Raw genomic sequence first — 21,272 nt, forward strand, 5'->3', positions numbered from 1 at the left:
GACTTCAGTATTGGAAGTCAGCCTATGCTGCTTTAGAAAAAGCAGTCATTAGAAATATTTTTCCCAGTTTTTTAATACCTTGGCACAGTCTGTGAAAAATAGTGTTGTAGATGTGTGTAATAAGAACTGGTGAGCAGGATGTGAACCAGACGTGCAGGTGAGTGTTCAAGCACACAGGGTTAAGTTTTGTGTGGCTGGCAAGGACTAGTACAAGAACTGCTACATTTGGGATTATCTCTCTTTTCACTGTGATGACTCTGTAACTCTTTACTTTTTTTAACATTAGCATTTGGGGAGAGATTGCATCTGTAGAGTAGGGCATCTTGGAGTATTGCAGGGAATGAGGTTGTTCCCCAGCCCTGTGGCACAGCAAGCCCTCCTCAGGCTTGTCAGGAGCGTGCTGGCAGTGCTGTGCTCCATATGTAGGGGGCTCATAGGTAGGAAGGGGATCCAGTCCTCCCTCTGGGAATAAGTCACGCTTCTACAAAAGTCAGCTTTGTGTCAGAAACTTTCCCAGAATGGCTGTTCCAGAAATATCAGATGTGTGAGATAAGCAGTGGTGTGATGTCTGCTAAGGACATGTCATTGGCATGTTTAGGATGGGGAGCACAGCCCAGAGAACCTGACAGCTTCTGAGGGTGGTCAGTGGGTTTGCACTGTTACACTGATGCCTCTCTCTTTTAAACTTTTATGAAACTCCATTTTCCCTCCCAAGACTGTCTCCCAAGTACCTGACGGTGGATGTGGAATCAGCCCAGTGGACTGAGCCCTTTGCAGCATTTCCCTCCTGCTGTCTCCATTTGAGGAGCTAAAGGTGTTTCTGCAGGATGTGGCTGTCCTCTGTCCTTCCTTTGTTGTAGTCATGTTATAATGGCATAATCACATCTGCTTTACAAAATATTTTCGTTGTGGTTTTAATAAGTTGACTCTTTCAAGGACAGCCTGGTATAGAATGAGGAGCCCAGGGCTCTGTCCTGTTGTGGCTCTGTCACTACATCAGGTAGCTGAGTGAATAAACGTTCTCAGTTTGCGTCATGTTGAGCACACTAATCCAGATGGATGGTTTATGTTTTGATTCTTACTTGCCAACTGATTTAAGTGTGAGCAAGAGCTGAAAAACTTCAGCATAAGGAAAAGCTGAAGAATTGTGGTTTTGAGAGCTTTTTAGAAAGAGGTGCCCTCAAGGGATGAAGTTACAGCGCAGTGGCAGTGAGGAGGCACATGAAACATTTCTCTATTAACAGCCTGTGATTTAGCTGACAACCATATCTTCTTTGTCCTGTCTAAATGGGTTTGCCTCTACCCTTACACCACAGGCTAAAATCTGTTCAGTTTATGCACACAGGCCAGGTAAACTACCCAGCACTGCAACAGAAAGCTGTATACAGGGGTTGTATGAAGTATAGGCAAACTGCTTCTGGGTAGATAAAAGATAATAAATACATCTCAAATTGTCATATGATAAGCATCTGAATTTGAAGTATTTTATTGCTAGGTTTCAGTATATTCATTCCCATTGCACTTCCTTGGCATTACCCTTTCCATTAAATTTCAGCACATGTTTTCCAGATTTTATCTAGATAAAATTCTAGACTGACATTACAATAGAAGGCAGGAAATCTATTTTATTTAGATTAATATGCAGAATCTTTGTTACTTTTTGAACAGAAGACAAGCTTTGGCAAAACTCAGGTAAGTGAGGCATACATGCACTTTCCCATCTGTCTTTCCCTGAATGAGCTACTTTGGTGCCTTTTGAAGTCAGATCCACTGAGCAATGCCTGAAAAAAACAGCTTGGCTTTTGGTCACCTAGGTGAGCACAGTTCTTTTACAAAAGATGGGGCACAGTAAATTAGAGATGTTTACATGAAGAGTAGACAAATAGAACAGCTGCTTTACCCCTTTGTGGAACACTTCAGCCTCTGATGCTGACACTAGGGATGCTGCTCTTTATCATCACAAATGATGTTTCAGTGTGTATACTGTACGAGGATTTACTATTGTTAAAATCTCCAGTTTGAATTCTCTTCCAGTGTATTCATACCTTATTTTTAGTATTACAGTCCATCAACTCAGATAGTGATCAGAGAATATTTATGCAATTCCTTCCAATTAGTAGCCTGAATGTGAGATTATTCTTTCCTCCCAAACCTTTATGGTCTTCTGCACAAACCCGGTTTACCCAAGTTTTGCATGAGGGCACAAGAAACAAGCGTAGCCTTACGTGTATCCAGTCCCTGCCTTTGCTTATTCCAGTACAGCCACAGCAGCCATGAGCCTTAAAAACACAGAAAGCACGAGGCTGAACTGGCCCCAGCTAGAGAACTGTGGCACTGAGGGTAACTATGGCAGCAGTGACCTCTTACTGTGCTGAATCTGCTGGATCTTCAGGGAAAATGCACCCTGGTTTAATGCACCAAGCTGTACAGTAATATATTGCTGACTCTGTCTGGTTGGTAGGATCGGATGATGCACCAAAAGACTTTCTCATTGATTTTCTCATTGCAAAAATGTTTAACACTTCAAGTATTCAAATGCAAAAGATCCATGTAATAATTTGCATAGCAAAACCAGAAGGCCAGTAATAATCAGAGCACTTGCTGACTTGAAAGGCAGATAAATTCATACCCCAGCTCTGAAGCAAGCAGAGCAGAAACTTGAATATGGATCCCTAATTTCTCATGGGGAATAATAGGTCCAAATTTTGCCAACTTTGCCTGTATTTGGGAAGAATTTCATGTATCTGCTGTTGGATAATTTACTTCTAAGTACTTATGAGGTCTCAGACATCAGCTTGATAGCCCAGTAGGTCGGACACTGTTGAAGGAAAAGTAGGTTTTGAGTCTTTGCTTCAAGAATAATCATGATGTTGGACAAGAGCAAGGAATAACACACACACTCACACACTCTTTCATTCTGACAAAAAAAAAAAATCCCTCAATAATTGTTTCATTTTGTCCTTCAGAAAGATTTCCCACAGAAGTTGACCAGTTCTGATGCATTTCCATATTACATTTCTATCTTGTAGATCTGCATTTTCTGATAAATACCACTGTCCAAAAATTCTTGATGCAGCTTGTCCACCTCCCTGTGGAGATGCAAAATTGTTCCCAGCAGATCTTAATGGGCTCTGCCAGTTTGATGTTACTCAGTGCCATAAACTGCCTGGAGGACCACACCATGAACCCACCAGATGCAGTTATTCTATTTTCTTTACAATGCATGTGAACATTTCCCTTCAGAGAGCTGTTCATGGACATTGCAAATTGTGGTACAGAAGTTGTCTGAACCCTTCCTTCCAAGAGCCTTGGCATTTCCTGCCTTTGGCAAATTTCATCTCCCTTGAGTTGCCCAAATGTCGTTTAACTTCAGCCCCAGTAATATTTTCTACAATACTCTGATTAGCCTGAACAGTTTTATCTACAAACTCTGTACCTTACTATTAATGATCTGCAAAGGCAGGTGAGCCAAGATATTGATTGCCAGTCACAGTAATGAAGGGGCACCTTGCTATTAACCTCTTCCCAGGGAGAATTATCCGTTTATTTTCAGTCTTTTTATCTTATCTCTTAACCACTTTTTAATCCATGGCAGGACTTTATCTTTCACCATATGGTTACTAACTTTCCTTAATAGCCTCTTGCTAAGGACTTTATCATCAAAAGCCTTTTTAAAGTCTAAATAAATTGTATCCACTGATTCATCTCAGCTTCTCATTTGACTAACTATCTTCCAAGAAATCTCACACATTTACAGAGATAAATGACAAAAGATGAGTTCAGTGGTCCATATCATAAATTCTTTGTCAGGTCTTGCATAAAGTCATATTTCTTCTTTTACAGTTTTGCAGCTATCTTTTGTAAGACTGGACTGTGGCATTTCTCTATTTATTTTTTGAAAATTCTTTTATTCTCCCCAATTCTAAAAAAAAAACCCACAACTTTTTATCTGTTTGGGGTTTTTGTAGGAGTAGAACTCATTCCTTGAAACAAGTAACCAATATATCAAATCTAGTTCAGCTGAAAGAAGCAACAGACAAAAAAATTCAATTAAACAAAGACAAGATATAAGGAAGCTATGTAAATGTAATATAAGCACAGATATGTAGAGGTTTAAAAAATCTTCAGAAAGCTGCAGATTCAGAAAGCTTCAGAAAGTTCTATGCAGTTTTCTAGTGAGGAATCCTCAGTCAAGGGAGAAGACATCTCTACCTAAAGCACAGAAAGTAAATGGATAGCTGTGTGAAGATTTACTACCAAGTACTATGCAGAGAATGATGAAGTCTAAACATTGATTGCCATCCAAGGGCTCAGTCATTCATTACTGTTATGTTAAGCAAATGAATTGCTGTTCAATCTGCATGTTCCTATCTGGTTTTCCCTGAAAGACAAGTTCCCTATTTCAGAATTTGTCCAAAACCATATTTCTATTCATGAGTCTTTTCTGTAAATAGCAATCTACCTTTGTGACATGAGTACAACACACTTCATTACTAAAAGTGTGATATGTGAAGCCACATCAAAGTGTTGCTGCAATAGCATTGCTGCAGTAGTCTCCCAAATGAAAAAAGAAAAAAGAACCTAATCCTTGATTACTTGGAGTCAGTGCCTTTCATGGAGAGCCTGGTGAACTATATTGGTGACTTGAAACATAACGCATTCCAGCTTTGTTGGACTGAAAATACTGCAGAGAACCAACCACATCATGTTCTGTGACCCAAGTGAAAATGTTTAAGGTCAGCTCAATCTCAATTGGCTTCAGCTGGAGGCTGAAACGCTGGGACCACACTGACCACTAGAGTGTACAGACCTTAATCTGTGAGGGGTTTATAGGTAATGAAGACTTTGAATTGAACTCAAAATCTAAGGGGATGCTGTAGGGCAGCTGTGAGGGGCCCACAGCAGGTGGTGTGGTTACAGAAAGGATATGTTTGCTAATTTCCATGTGGATTTATACTACGCCCTAATTTAAAATAAGAGAGTTACAAAAAATCCATTTGGAAAGTCACAAAAATACGGGAAGTGTTGCATGATAAAACAGGCTGGAGCCCCTTTGCTGAACTTGGAAAGAGGATGCCAGAGGGACACTGCCTTCTTACCATGCTCTGGTCCTGAGGCAATGATTACATTAAATCCCTTGGCTTTTACTCAGAAACTATCAGAAAGTGCCTTTCCTTCCAAAGACATGTATTTACACAGGTAAGATCTTATCTCTATATGAGACTGATTTCTTTCCAAAGCAGAGCTATTTACCATTCTGTGTAAATACAGGTATTTTTAGACTGTCTTATAAAGGCTGATCTTATCCTATTGTGAGTAGGTCAGTATGACTTAAATTTGTCATTTGTCAGAGTGTCAGGTATACACTTCATCTGAAATAGATCTCTCCAATTGGAAGATCCTTCCAGGTCTGTGCTGTGGCATTGTTTTCTCATGCTTCATCATCCTCCTCCTCATCACCGCCACCATCACCCTGGTACACTCTGAGTGGCTTTTATGCAATTCCTGATGCATTTTGAAAACTGGAAGAATTGATGCAGCAGATTTCAGGATGCATTAGCATTCAGAATTTCTTTTTATTTCAGAACTTTATTTCAACTCCTTGCAGCACAATTGGGAGTGAAGCACTGGGCCTGTCCTGGACTCAGCCCTTAAATAATTTTTGGTGTACTGCTGTTGTTAGATATTTAATAAAGATGATTCCCCAGAACAAGTATTTTTACCTGTCATTTTCTAGTCTTCCAATTAGTGACTCTGCTTTTCTAATTTTTGAACAGAAATATAATCTACCTTGGGATAGCCAAATAAGGATCTCCCCAAAATAAGCAGCCACCTCTGGAATTATCTTCAGTCTCCCTTCCATAGCCAGGTTGTGTTCAGGATCCAGTGACCCTTCCACAGACCGTATCTGCTTATTTATTTAATTTAGGCTTCTCTTGGCTGTTTTAGTTCTGTTACCTTTCCAGTAATTTTCTTCAGATTATTTAGTATGTTTAGTAGCAATTTTTATTTTTTGTGTCTGCAGTCTTTGTGTTTTCCAGCCTACTTTTCCTCTCCTATCTTCCTTCTTTGCCATCCCATTAATTTTCTTGCTTGTGCTTCCCGTTTTTAACCTTGGGAATGCAAATCTTTTTGAATCTTTCACATTCTTAAGCCTCCATGCTGATTCTATGGATTTTAATTTCCGAGCTTCAAGCAGGGAGTTTCTAAGTTACTTCCTCTTTAAAAAAAATCTGCTTCTTGAAGTTTAGTATCCCAGAGAGTATGGCTTCTTCATGCGTTTCTCTCCTGCAATGAAGCTGGAATTATTTACATGGTAACCATTTCTCAGGGGTTCAGACACAATTTTTAGTCCTTGACAGGACTATGTCAAATGTTGTTTACATTGGGATACAGAAAATTCTGTTCCCTACACACTATTTCATTGCAGTTTTCACTGAACTAATAGGGAGTTATTTTGGCTCCAGCCTTACTGCCTTCATGCTCTTTTTCCTCTTCAGTACCACTTCAATGTCACTTCAGCTGCTCTTATTTTGAAGTCAGTACCTCACTCCAGTACTATCCTTCAGATCTCCACTGCTTGTCTACCCGTGGGTCTGCGTTTTGTGTTCTGTGTTATTTCTCCCCTCCAAGCAGTGCCCACGCAAAGCGTTGCACACACAGAGCTCTCCCCTCTCTGCAGCCTGACTTGTCCTCCCTACACGGCTTACACGTAAAAAGTGTGGTATGCCTCTGATAATTCTCATCCCCTTATGCTCAAAAACCGCTGTTTTTTCCTCTCAGTGATACAGTCCAGATCACCCGTTTTCACACTCGGCTTTCTTAGGCTGGTTTATAGGCACTTGTGCTTTTACTTCCCAGCTATAAGATGACCTAGATGAAAATTGTGATCTAGTTAGCTGAAAAACCTTGTAAAGTCTTTTCAGCACAGTTGCAAAAGCATTTCCCATGACACTGCACCTCACTTTTATTTACCATTCTGCTCGTGTAAAATGTCCTTAAAATAGAATTTAATTTTAAACTGGGTTTAATACTTCTTTATATTGTCAAATTGATTTGAGAAGGCATTTATGTAACTGACAGGTGGATACATAGATTTCTTTTTTTTTTTAAGGAGCCACTTCATTTTGTTGTTTGAAACATATTTGGAGTATATTTTAAACGTTCTTTGCACCCAGACATAAAAGCAGTGTCCCAATTCTACTGGATATTTTCAAAGCTTACCATAACATATGCATTTTACATTTGCTTATGGTTTTTTTCAGCTGAAACAGAAATACTTTACTCTTGAGTTTGTCAAAACTAGCAAGAAATTACCACTACCTTCCAAATCAAGGAACTTTTTGTTTTTCTCCAGTTGCTTCAGTTGTCACACACTGTTGCAGCAGTCCTGTACCAGAATGGCCTGCACAGACCTTTAGAAACAAGCACGGTTGTTTTTCAGGATATCTGGCTAAGCCTTTACCCCCTTTTCCATCAGTGCCTGACATTTTGTTGGTCTTCCTCTTTTTGTCCTTATCACACTTTCTTTACCACGGCCACTTAACAGCCTCTTCTCTTTTGTGATGTTTATTGGATCTGTTTTCCTGAGAGGTAAAAATCAAGCTCTGCTTTTTTCACTATTAATTTGAAACAGTGATCTAAGAATAACACTAAATCTGCTATAACTATGCTGATGATGGCCTAGGAGTCTTGGTGGTGCAACTCTTTGATAGTGGTTTTTAAATCCATTTGTTACATTACTTAAGATGTTTTTAGCTGGTATCACTCAACTGCAAGTGTTAATATTCTGCTCCATCACATCTTTCAGAAGGCATTAATTGATTCAGCCTCACTGTAAAACTGTGACAAGGTTCCTTCACAGATGGGGGAGTTTAAATTTGTGGGAGTGTAACCATGACTAACTCAGACAGTAGGTCAGTGTCAGAGGCAGGATCTCTTGCTAAACCAGCCAGACTACAAGAAGATCAAGCCTCTATTTTTGTACATGGTATTCTGGGAAATGGCAATACAGATGAATTTTGGAGCTGGTGTTTACCTGTGGATGCATGTCTGCATTTCTCTATGTTATTAACTGCACACTTCTCTGTGTACTCACTATACACACACACGTGGTATAGATGAAAAGACCCCTTTCTTTGTGCTCTTTGCTCTCTTTCTGTGTCACTTCATCAGGAGTTGTCTCTGTTGCTGTTCTCTGAATGTTGTCAGGGAGGCAGTGCCCTCCTTGCTGCAAAGTCTGCATAATGAGTTCAGATGGAGCTGAAGTTGGTGATGTTGTTCCCCTCTGTACTTCTCTTTAGGAGGAGGAATATTCCATCAGTACAAAGCAGTCACAGTACTGGAACTCCAGTTCTGGTATTGCTTCTATTCTCCTCAAAGGTTTTGTTTTAGTAAGGCTCTCCAGCATGCAGGGAGAAGGAAAGCCCTCCTATTTAGATGCCAAGCAGGAGCCCAGTGCAGAACATGCCACTGACTGGTGCAGCACAGCTTGTCCTCCCTTTAATGTCTGGATTCTGCATGCAGCACCAATGTGTTCGTGCTCTTGCTCTCTCAGTTAATTTCTTTCCTTGAGACAGCAACAGGACAAATCCTCTGATAACTTGTTTCCTGTTTAGAAGCCTTTACCTGCTTTCCTGGATTGGTTCCCTGTGGCTGGGAACCCTTGTAGTCAGCTCTTCCAGCTGTTTGCCTAAATGGTCTTCAGGGAGACTAAAAGCAATGAACCAGGAACAGCAACATTTGACTTCAGCCAGGTCCCATGGGAATTCAGTTATTACTCACTGGATTGGATTGGTAGCATACCTTCTACCAGGGACCTGCCAAAGGCTGCAAGCCATGAACCTTCCCCAGCAGCTGTCACTGGTGTGCTCCTTGCAGAGCTGGGGCACTGGGGGACATGTTTGCTGTAATTAATACTGTGCTCCATACCTTTACATACCATTAGTACCTGCAATATCTGGGTGAAAAATTTCTCAGATTTAAGTCTTGATAGTGATTTTAGCCATTTAGTGATCATGTATCATTGTGTTTACTACAAGCATAAATCCTGTCTTATAGACAGCAGGGAAACTAATGAGGTTTGCCCATATTCTGGCATCATTACAAGGGATTCCAGCAGAGAAAAATGGAGTTTGGTTAAAATGGGGAAAAGAAACGCGAATTTTAGAGGAGATGGGGAGAGTGGATCTCGGGACTGCATATGAGTATTCAGGTTTTTTAAAGAAGGCTCTTTATTGACAAGACTTACAGCACGCTTTGCTCATTTAAGGAGAGCTCAGAATAACCAAGTATTGGGGTTTGCCCTAATCCACTTTTTTAATACTGCATATTTGGTAAAAGTTTAGGGTCATGTTTTTCATTTACATACTCGAAGTCATTAGTCTGTTTCTATTAAAGTTAAATATAAGAGCTAATTTTTCATTCAGGCCTTCATCTCTATACAGACTTGCTGGTCATATACAAAAATGTTAAATTCTATCAAACATAGGCATTATTTTTTATATCCTCAGGTATTCTATTTAATTGAGACTGTAATCAGCTCCTGCAAGAATACTCCACATCCAGTTTTAGTCTTAGTACCACAGTGTATTTTGAGGTGTAAATCTGTCAGGTATCCAAGCACAGCAGGATATTTTGACAGTTTAAACCCAGTTCTCCCCAATCAGCCTTATGAATAATAAAAAGCAGAATGACCTATTCCAGTTTTGTACATGTAAAAGGCAATGACTTAATCAACAATAAAGAACTGGAGGAGAAATTAGAACTGAACTCTGAGGAAAGGTACTCTAACGGTTTCTTCTCTCCAGAAGAATATTCTAAAGTAAATAAATTAGTATTTACCAAGACTTTTTATTGAAAAGAATTTCCAGCCTGAGAGATTTCATTGCAGCATTGAATAAGAGTTGTTGGGTTCCTTTGCATCTTCTTGAAGAGCAAAAGGAATTTATAAATCAGACTTCTGGGAATTGTTATCTCACAGCTTCTTCTAACAAACACAACAATTTGTTTCAAAGGCTTTCACCAAAGATGTCATAAGTGGTAATCCATATGTTGTAAGTGGGTACTTAATGTGATTTAACTTAATGCTGATGATGCAAAGCTATTCTCCCCCAAAGCCCATTAAGAACATCCAATTTTCTGGTAGACTAACACTCCTGCTTACTATCGTGGAGATAAGTGACTGTTTAACCAAGACAATAAGTAATACTTTAAAACCAAGGCTGCAAAACTGAGGGGCCACAAAACTGTTCTTTGTGCAAGTTCAGACTCTGAATGTGTCACAAGCTGAGTTTTTTGTTTTTAGCAGTAGTTTGAATTTCTTTATGTACACACATGTACACACAGGCTCTTTGCATCATCTTAATACGTGTACTGGTGAATATCATTATTATTATATCAGTAGGCATGGTCTAGTAAGAAAAAGGCCAGTGCAAACCATTTGTGTAAATTAAGTAAAGAAACCAATAAATAATGAGGTTTATTTCATGTTTCTCTAAAGTGCAGATAATTCTAACAGTTTATCCAAGATAATGCTTCTCACAGCACATGCTTTTTGTGGCTTCTGTACATGCAGAATGGCACAAAAGGAAATGTCTCTGGCATCATTAACAAAACATGCTAACAGTAATATTTGAAAAGCTTCAGGATGCAAAGTAGAAGCGAAGGCAAACTTTTCAGGAGCTTAACGCTGCTCACTTGGGTCTAATATAGACTTAGCACTTTGCAGGTCAGTGGCTCTGCTATTTGTCTCTGACCTAAGAGATCTGGAGTTCTTCACATCAAAACCAAGTCTTGCTGAGCTGAGATCAAACGTGTTAAGGTAAGGATCTTGCCAGTGATTTATCGTGCCAGGGAGGGTGATCAGGCCATAAGGGGCCACTGCAAATGAAGCTGACATTCCAGCAATTTCTCATGTGTAGTTATAAGGTAATTTTCTCAGGCAGAGCTTTAAGTCAAAATAAATTTGCTTATTGTATTTTTCTGTATTGCCTATAATGTCTGAAATCCTAGGAGGAATATTTATTTATGCAGCACAGCTAATTTCTAAGTAAGAACTTGTTCCTGGTGATGAACATTTAAAATGGCAGTTACCTACAAGGGAGATTAAATTCTTCCAAATGGCAGAACATATTTCCCATGTACAGATTAATAGCTCACACTGTTTTCTGTCACACATAAGGAGCACACAAGACTGGCAATGCACAAACAATGCAAAACATAGAAGAACTACACAGAGTAATATGAGTCTTGTTTGTACAAACCCCTCCTCATTCCCACCATTTCAAATGAGCACTTGTGGAAGGGTTTCCAGGATCAAGTTCTTAATAGCCGCAACTTCATTAAAGCCCAGTGACAGCCCAGTAATTAATTATGTAAACAAACACTCCTCCTCTCCACTCTCGATTTAGTGGATTTTTAAAAATCTTTCATTATTTCACTTTTTAAGGTGCAATAAGTGACATCAAGGATCATTCTCCATAAAAACCACTGCCATTTTTACCCAACTCATCCTGTGATGGCTTGTCTTTGTAATTAGTGAAAATGGAAAGCACAGTTAATGTTTTAGTCATCCTGGTTTCACAAGCAATGTTTTCTGATGCAGTTAAAGAGAGTAAGTGTTCTCCAGCAATTAAAGAGTCACGCTGATGAAAGGATAAGTAAAGCTTGGGAGCTTAGTTTCTTAGGAATACATGAACTATTACCTGAGCTATGTTATTTCTCCTGTATTGTTCTACTAACAGCAGACAAATTCTTCATTAACTGAAAAAAGTAAAAATTACTTTGAGGAAAGCCTTTGTGTGCTGCAACGAAAGTTTTTTCCCACTGGTTTAATAAGGCAGCTAAAGGAGTAAAATGTTTGTGGTGGGTATAGTTCAACAGACAATACAATCTGAAATTTCTTCTCTTTAGATTAATTTTCTTGAACAACCAGGCACAAAATAATCCCTCTAATGAGACTGAATGGAAATAACGGATGCTGTACCAGCATGTGGCACAGTGAGAAACTAAAATAGAAAAGGGTATCATCACAGTTTGGCAGCCTGGGCTTTGTGCAGGAAATACTTGGGGGGGGAGGAGGAGAGTAAGCACGCTACTGCATGTTGCTAAGACTTATTTAATCTTCTTAACTAATTACTCACACTTCCTAATTCAAAATCATACAAACAAAAATGTTTAGATAAGCTGGGAGTTTTTTCAAATGGGTACCCCCTACAGCTTAGAAAACAAACATGACAGGTTTCCCCTGTCTGATGTGCTGCCATTTGCAGAAGAACAGACCCAACTCCCAGAAAGACAGAAGACTAATTAAGACAGGAAGACAGGCAGGTCAAACATTTGGCGTGAGGGATGAGGGACATAGGGGAGAAAAAATCATGTTACATTCCACTTTCACAGCAGACTGACGGGAGGCTTCAAGCCTTTCTCTGATTCCATTTGCTGCTCAGAGACCCTGAATTCCTCTGGTTTTGGTTTCTCCTCCCATCACACCCCTTTCCTAGCATCCCATTCCCTAAACCTCTTCTGTCTGTGAGCTGGCTCAGTGGGGGACTTGCCCTATCTGCCTTGAAGCACCTGAAAATCCAGGTGAGCAGAACAGGGCAGCAGCCCCTGCAAGACAGGTCCTGCTCTGCCCTCTCCTCCTGCCTCTCTGGGACTGAAAAGATCCCAAGCTCCTGCCACCATGAGGGCTCGAGCATGGGAATCCTCCCCCAGCTCATGTCAGCCACACTGAAGCCTGACTTAATTTACACAGGCTGAAAAACCTTGATGTATTCACCTCTTTCAAACACTTGGCTTCTGATCCAAAGTACACTGGTATGAAGCACTGGCTTTAATTTTGGTAGAGTTGACTCCGGCCTTGCTACTTGGGATTTACACCCAGAGAAGGCAAACACCCTGGTCTTCTCATCAGACATCTGCCCTTGGCACAAGACTGGGCTTGCACAAACAGAATTGTGCCAGAGCTGGCTGCATGGACAGCAAAAACACTCACTTCTTGGGCATTTTATTTCTGATTCCACTTTTTTGATCCTCCTGCTGTACTGTGTTTGTAAAGGTTTAAAATTCTCCAACCCTCTCAGTGCACCCACAAGTTTGCCCTCTAGATTTCTTGAGTGCAATTTCAAGCTTGAATTCATGAAGGAAAGCCACATTTATGGTACACCAGGTCCAAAAACTCTGACATTATTCAATCAGGCTCTGAGGTCCAAATGAGACTTTAAAAAAGATGAAGCACCCCACAGCACACAGAGCTTTAGAACTCTTTTCCCTTTTCCTTTTTTTCTTTTTTTTTCCCTTCTTTTTCTATTTTTACAGTGTGGGAGTAGTGAGAGTAAGGAGAGAGAAGGACAACCCAGCAGCCAAAGAGGAAAAATAAAAATCAACATGTTCTGGTTTTGTTTGGCCTTTCAGACCTCACAGGCTCTAGAGCATGTGTCAAGTTTCCAGTGAAACAGCTTTGTTTTCCAGTACAAACATCCCTCTGGATGCTGTTGCCACTGATTCCTTTTCCTCAACTGGGGCCTGATTCAGCTCCCACTGAAACCAGCTGGATTTTTTACTTTTGTTCTACTCTGGACCTCTTGGACCTCTTGTAGCTGAAAACCAGCTGTGCCCACGGGAGCTTGCTTGCCTGAATTAGATTTGGTGCAATGTTGTTCCTCTATAGTTCACTGTTACTCTCACACAATTGCAGTTCCTCCACAGCTGAAAGGCATCTCATTGAAGAACCCAAATCTGGGTAACTGTGAGGGTGATTCTGCTCAGGGGTAATGAATGACCTGAGAACCACCTGTGCTGAGGTGGTGAGCCAGCCAGGCTGCCTTGGCTCGTGCAGGGCTCTCCCCTGAAAGCAGCACAGCCACTGGCACTGCCCAGACAGGCTCATTCATGGCTCAGGAGCAGAGTCCTGCAACCTCCTTGGGTAGGTTGGCCTTGAAGCCCATTACTCACCTTTTGTAAACTGCCAGCAAGAAGCTGTGACTCTTGCTGGTCACCTGAACAACTCTCTTAAAAATAAAATTAAATGGCACTGCTGATCCGTCGCTGGTCATTCAGCCAGAAGACTGCTGGCATTGGCTTTTGCTTTCCTAGTGCCTTCTTATAAAGCAGGTTTTTGCTGATTCTATAGCCAGCTGTTGGTTTCCAGTCACTCCCAGGAGTGCCTCACAACACACTCTAGAATGTGAGAGATTTGCTGTATCAAGACAGCCATAAAAGTGAAGGAAAACAAGGCCTGTGAAAATAAACAAGCTGCACCTCTGATTGGCAATCCCACCTAGTTCATTCCCTTACAATCGTACTAATCATTAGGACTCGAAATGTTTCCCAAGGAGAGGAAATGAAGTTGCTGAGATGGGAAAGGATATGAAATTTCCTGACCAGACTGAGGCACAGGTGCCTGGTATCTGGGATGTTATGCAGTATTTACCAAGGGAAATGCTGCTGCTGGATTTTTTGCATGCCTCTAAAATTGTTGTCCGTCCCCCCTAAAAAAGAAGTGCCATTATGCACTTCTAGTGCCTCCAGCTCTGAGAAGATGCTGAGGGCCAAGCAGCTGTGATTCTCTTATAAAGTACTTTGGCATCTGATGCCCCCTCCCCCATCCCAGCAGATTTAGTGTCAAAAGCTCTCTAAGGAAAAAGCCACATATGAAAAAAAGATCTTTGATGGAATGAAACTATAACCAGCTACTAAATCAATTGAGTTAGGAAATTCCCATTCCTTCCTCCGTTCATCCAGAACCAAATCTCCTGTGGGAAGCCATTATTATTTGGATGTTAAAATCCTCTTCCTGTACCAAAAAACATTTCTAGGAGCTGCAACAACACAAAAACCTTGTTTATTAAATCCATGGGAAAATAATTCCACCTCCAAAGAGCTGAATGCAGGGCCACTGTCTGTGCACTGCCTGAAGTTCTGAGTTGAACAGCTGGGGAACCTGAAGAAAATGTCTCATGACATCATCACTAAGCAATATCGAATTAAGAATGTAGATCATCATTTCACTCACACATCATTTAAGAACATTTTCAAGAAAGGAAATGAAAAGTTACATTGTTGCCACCTGTGTTGATTACTCTTATGAATTAAGAGAGCCCAAAATCTTTTTTTTCCCCGTATGTTTTAAGAAGAGGCAATACAAAAAAGAGGCAGTGAGCATGCAGGAATCCCCAGTGAATGTAAAAATCAGTTCCATTTCCCAAATCCAGGGCTAGCCCCTGGCTCAACAGCAGAGGCAATTTGAAGTGTCATGAAACTAAAGCTCCTTCAACTAAAAGCTGCAAAGGAGATATCAGTCCTGTGGTTTATTTTAATTAATTGTATTTATACACAGACTCATAAAGATAGTTGTTTGGTACTTCCTTGCTGGTAAATAGAGTTGAAAGCACATTTTCTCCCTGCTCTGAATTTTGATATTGCTGCACAGCAGATCAGAATGTCCAGCCTGGGTTTGTACACATCCCTTCCTCTTTGAATACTTATCACTCCAATTACCTGCATGGTTTAAAATGAACATTAAGTTGCTAAATATTACTAAGCCAGCTGGGATGGATGGCTACTGAAACGAGATTGTAGTTGTTTGTTTGCAAAGCTAAATTTGCTTTCTGTTATGCTAAAAACATTTACTCTTGGCTTGATATCAAATCTGATGAGCATCCAAGATGCTATTGAACTCAGTGTGTAATGCTTGTGAAATACAGGTCTTGTGCAAAATGCAATGTATGATTTTCTTCCAACTACATGTCAGCAGTTTCCAAGTAGCTTGGAATTTTTACATGGTAACTTTGGGGTTTACTTTTCCTTTGTACACTTTTTGGTATGATGAGGTATCTCCAAGGCTCTGAACAGTCACTTGACCTGTAGGATGAGTCAGATTGATTTCCTGATCAGCCCTGTGGAACTCTGGCAACAGAGGCCATATATAATTAGCCACAGGCAGGATTTGAACCTAGTGAATACATGGTAGGACCACTATCTTGCAAAGTTCTAGTAAAAGATCTGTGAGAACATCAGTGTATGAGCAAGAGGTTATTGTCAGTACCAGGAGGGATGTGACTGTTCTCTTTAGGAAAATCCATGCCCTTTCCATCTTTCATTTGAAAAGGAACAGAAATTGCCCAGAGATCTGTGTGATGAGATCTCCTGGGAATGATGACACTCCAAGGGGCCTCATGTTCACAGGGGCAGCAGGGAGCTCCCACCCAGGCCTGTCACACTGCTGTGTTTGGAACAGCCCCTCCCACCCCCCAGGCTCACACACCCCAGCACCTGCATCCCCAGCTCCTCTGCACTGCTGGCCCCTTTGGCATCACTGGGAACAAAAAAAGGTATTTGGTTTTCTCCTTCACCCCCTGCACACCAGCCTCAGCCAGACTCCACTCACAGGGGCCCTTGGCTGCTTTGCCACTTGGGTTTGTTCTTGGCTAAATGGCTGCACTGACAGGGACACCTCAGTCCAGCAGCAAAGTTGACCTTTTATCTTCTTGCTCTGACATTACTGCCATTACTGCCTCTACTGAGAGTAAATGGCAAACAAAACGTTTGTGTATTCCAAGATTTTTCAAGTGCTCCCTTCTTCCCTTTGCCTTTTGGCACAATGCTATTGATAGCACCCAACAGGCCAGATTATTTAACTACCACAATACCACATAGCAAATGCATGACACACTATAGACTTTTTCTTCTCCCTACTGCATATCACAAAAGGTAACACTAGGACTCAAACAAAAACAAATTACCTCAGTAACTCCTGGAAAACTCAAGTGGTTAATCAGTTACCTTTTATTTACATATATATGCTTAATGCTGAATTAAGTTGTAAAAACCAAAGGCTGATTTATAGCCCCAGTCAGCCTTAATTAACATTGATTCCAGGGGAATAGTAAATGTGAATAGCCTTCACAATTGAGGTTGAACAATGAACTCACTGGGTGTTGTCCAATTTGTAGCATGATTTACATGGAAGCAAGCCCTTCTTTTTCTAAGGTTACCCCTTTTTTATCTGGTGTTTAGGATGGGTTATATATAATCCATAGATAGGAACATTTGCTGTCAAATATTCCCCCTGATTTAGAGTTAGCCTTTAGCATGATCACTATAAATAAGGGAGAAAAAAACCCAATTTGAGGCTTTGCAGGGATTCCTTTTTCTTGCAATGTGTCATCGCTTCTCCATTTCATGGCATTTTTACGAAGTGGCCATAATGAAAGTCAGATTAAATGTACAGGATATATACATTTAATCAACAGCCATTGGAGTCAGTAGTGCTGGAAGAGTTATAAAAGCCCCTGTGAATGCAAATTTATTGCAAAAGAATCTGTGTCTCGGTGGTAGGAATATCTGCTGAATGGTACTACCTGACACAGAACACCTAAAACTTTCAAAAGTGAATTATTTAAGTGTAAGGCTTTGCTTGTAAAGCCGCCAGCTGCTGGATTTCAAGACTTGAAACTGTTCCAAAACATGGGACTAGGTACTTTATTTGTGCACTAGAGTAAATACTCTGATTTTACTGCCAATTTAAATGTGCTCAGTTTACAGTAATGAGCTTGTATAGGCAATACCTTGTTTATAGAAAGTGGAACAGGAAGAAACTAACATTAACCATTAACAGTAGCAATTTCTCTTGCTTTCAGCTCTAACTTTATGCCAAATAGATCCTTCCCATGTCCTATCTGAAATATTTACTATTACTGTTCTTTTTCTAAGTCAGTGGGATAAATGGAGCATTCAATAAAATCATACAGCTTTTCCTTCCAGTCAGCTTGAATTGCAGCACTCTTTTGTAATTCCACGGCACTATTTCTCATTCTTACGGTGAAATGTATTTCAAGAACAAATATATGTCCTGTGTACTAGCAAACCTGATGATAGGTGTTAATCCCAGCAGAATGGAGTTAATTTTTTTTAATCCATTTAATAAAGAACAGACCACTGCTCTAAGGGAAATTTACTGAATTGTGGCTGCCACGATTTCTCAGGTTCTTGTACTCAACCAAACCGCTTTATTCTTTCAGTGTAGCTCACACAAGAAGCCCATGTGTTTATGTACATCCTGTCACCTTAAACAAACATGCTTACATCTTCTCTGGCCATCTGCTCCTGAAGTTGGAAGTTTTCTCCCTTCCCCTCCCTCCTCAGCACCCCCTGACACACTCACTGGGTACAGAGTTAACTCTGAGAAAACTCAGTGGAAAGCACAAAGTAAATTCCTTCTCTACACAGGTCACAGATCTCAGGGTTTCTTTGCTTCACTTAAGGTCTAAAAGTGACAATGATACACCAGAGGGTTTCAGCTTATGGCATTGGTCACTAGAGATCATACTGGTGATTCTTTCTCTATCTCATTTGGGTTAGCTCCAGAATGTCCTAACAGGGACGAGTACTTGGGTTTGCTGAACAGTGTCATCCCTGAGCAGGGAGACACCAGCACAGTCTGGGACACTCACAGTCCAAGGACACAAACAGGTTCAGGATAAAGAGGGTGTGCAAGGAAAGCAATGGCAGTGTTGTGGTAGGTCCTGAGTTCAGCAACTTTGAAAACCTAAACAGAAGGAGCAAGGAGGAGTAAAGAAAGGACAGACTCTGGAATGGATGGAGGGGCACACAGCAAAGAGGTTGAAGTTTGAGGTGTTGGGAAGATGAGGAAGCACAACAGAAATGCATCCGTAATAGCAAAAGCGCATGGAATTGCTGGTTCCTGTGTACAGTTCTATTGGCAGGGTCTTTTCCAGGCAGGCACAGGTTCCCCCACACATGGCCAGAGTGAGCTCTGGAGCAGGAGCTGTGACACTGCAGCTACTGTGGCACCCAGCCTGAGCTAACAAGCCCTGCTGAGAGGACACAGCTACAGCACTCCCTTTGCCTTGGAGAGTAGGTTTGAGCAAGCTCATGTCTAGTAACTGAAAACTCTACAGATGTGGTTTTGCCTTCATGTGTACAGAGATGGGCCAGTTTCTCTCACCTGTGTATCTCTGATTGGAACTCCTCAAGCTTTCAAAGGTCCCTGTCTTTATAAACACAGCCCTGTATGCAAAAAACAAAAAAACCAAAACAAATCAACAAGCCAGGTGGTGAATATTCCTTCTCTCTACATGTGAACTCCTGCTTTCAGTGGAGTCCGGGGGAAAATTCCTGTGTATTTCAATGAGGCCAGGACACCAACTTACACATTCAAGTTGTATTTCATGGAATCCACTAAAAATACATTGATAACTGGACTCCAAGGAATCCAAATCGTGCCTGAATTTTGAACACTTTCATTCTTAGAAAGATTTAAAAGACAGGAGTCTGAATACCTGGAAAACTTTTCACTCATTTTCATGTATTGACTTCTTTAATACTTGCTAATAAATAACTGCATCCTGTTCTTAAAAGTCATTCAGCAGAAGATAATGGACATGTATGCAGCTACCAGTAAAAATCTACTTTAAATAAACTCATTTGTCATTACCTTACTCAAGACAGCCGTTGTCAGCACCATTACCATTTAAAGTTGTTTTGCCCCTGACAATTAAAATATCAACACTGAGAGAATGTAACAATTTCCATTGTTCCTAGCAGATAAGCAAGTTAGTTTTGTGCTGCAAGCCGTCACTGTAGCCATAATTAACTGACTGTGTATTGAAGAACTGTGATGTTTGAGATTATTCAGTCTTGACTGGGATGTATCAGTGACTAAATGTTTACTTACTGAACTGAGTGATTACTCCAAATCCTTGTCTTGTCTTCAGCAGTTTCAAGGCTTTTTCTCTGGTACAGCTATTTCTTTTTTTAGTTTATTTGTTACAGTTTTTGAACCAAATTTGAACATCAACCAATGTTTAGACTTTGATGTTGCTTCTATAATGACACTGCTATAGAATACAGAAAGGCATCAGGGGCTGACCTCAGCCTGAACTCTTGAAAACTGTAATTTTCACACAAAAATAAGTTTCAGTTCTTTTGTATTAGAATCTGCAGTTTTTCTCATGAGTTTGTTGTTATATATGTTACTGTTCGTTCATGCAAGAGACCTGATGACTTTTCTTCCTTTTCTAGATTTTCATCAATAATGAGTGGCAGAATTCTGAAAGTGGAAGAATATTCCCAGTATATAATCCAGCAACAGGAGAACAAATCTGTGACATTCAGGAGGCTGACAAGGTAATGTATCCCACGAATGGCTATATGTTTAATGTATAAATTAAATGCATAACAGATAATACAAACATATAAACAGATCAAAGCAACCAGTCCAGAATAGCCCTGTTGGACAGTTCTTGTATTAATCATAGTTCCAAAACCCATCACATGTGACTAAGGTTGTATAATAGCAAATCCAATAAGCCTGCTTGTGTTATTTACCTTGTGTCTTCAATTTTCTTCTTCCTTCTTCCCAGGTTGATACAGACAAGGCAGTGAGGGCAGCTCGGCTGGCTTTTTCCCTGGGTTCTGTTTGGAGGAGAATGGATGCCTCAGAAAGAGGCCATCTTTTGGATAAGTTAGCAGACTTGGTGGAAAGGGACAGGGCAATTCTTGCTGTAAGTGAAACATAAAAATCAGAAGTCAAATCAGTTGTCAGTTCTACGTTCTGAGAGCCAATTCATTCATGAATGGGTTGATATGAATTGTATGTGAAAACCACATGCAGCTTCCTGGCTGAAATGGCTCTGTCCACTTACAGCATGGTGCAAAACCCATAAAGGCCAACAAGAGGCTCCCAGTGGGCTCAGATCAGCTTTAAATTGGATATCCCACAACAGCAGGGGTGTGCACACGTGTGTGCCCGCCAGGCAGGCCTGTAACTCTTCTAGAACAAGAGATGGCAGGCTGGGGTGATCTGTGCAGGCAGGAAGGGAAGGACAAGTGAGGTGCTCAGGGACACAAGTGAGGTGCTCAGGGACACGAATGAGGTGCTCAGGGACACAAGTGGGGTGCTCAGGGACACAAATGAGGTGCTCAGGGACACAAGTGAGGTGCTCAGGGACACGAATGAGGTGCTCAGGGACACAAGTGGGGTGCTCAGGGACACAAGTGAGGTGCTCAGGGACACAAGTGGGGTGCTCAGGGACACAAATGAGGTGCTCAGGGACACAAGTGGGGTGCTCAGGGACACAAGTGGGGTGCTCAGGGACACAAATGAGGTGCTCAGGGACACAAGTGAGGTGCTCAGGGACACTGGGCTGGTGACACGAGTTCCAAGTGCGGCTCTGTTCCTCTCTGGGATGAAGCCATCCCAATGGTGCCTTTGTTAATGTTGTTTTCCGCATGTCAAGTGCTTTGAA

General features: G+C 40.9%; 1 protein-coding gene across 1 annotated transcript in view; it reads left to right on the plus strand.

Annotated features, from left to right (window-relative positions):
* Positions 1 to 21,272, plus strand: part of ALDH1A2 (aldehyde dehydrogenase 1 family member A2) — a 52,385-nt gene that overhangs the window by 2,907 nt on the left and 28,206 nt on the right. Inside the window, exons 2-3 of the mRNA XM_058811035.1 lie at positions 20,047 to 20,151; positions 20,388 to 20,528. Coding sequence (XP_058667018.1) covers positions 20,047 to 20,151; positions 20,388 to 20,528 — 246 coding nt within the window. The remainder of the gene's footprint in view (positions 1 to 20,046; positions 20,152 to 20,387; positions 20,529 to 21,272) is intronic.

Source organism: Ammospiza caudacuta, chromosome 10 (assembly GCF_027887145.1).
Source record: "Ammospiza caudacuta isolate bAmmCau1 chromosome 10, bAmmCau1.pri, whole genome shotgun sequence".
Classification (NCBI taxonomy): domain Eukaryota; kingdom Metazoa; phylum Chordata; class Aves; order Passeriformes; family Passerellidae; genus Ammospiza; species Ammospiza caudacuta.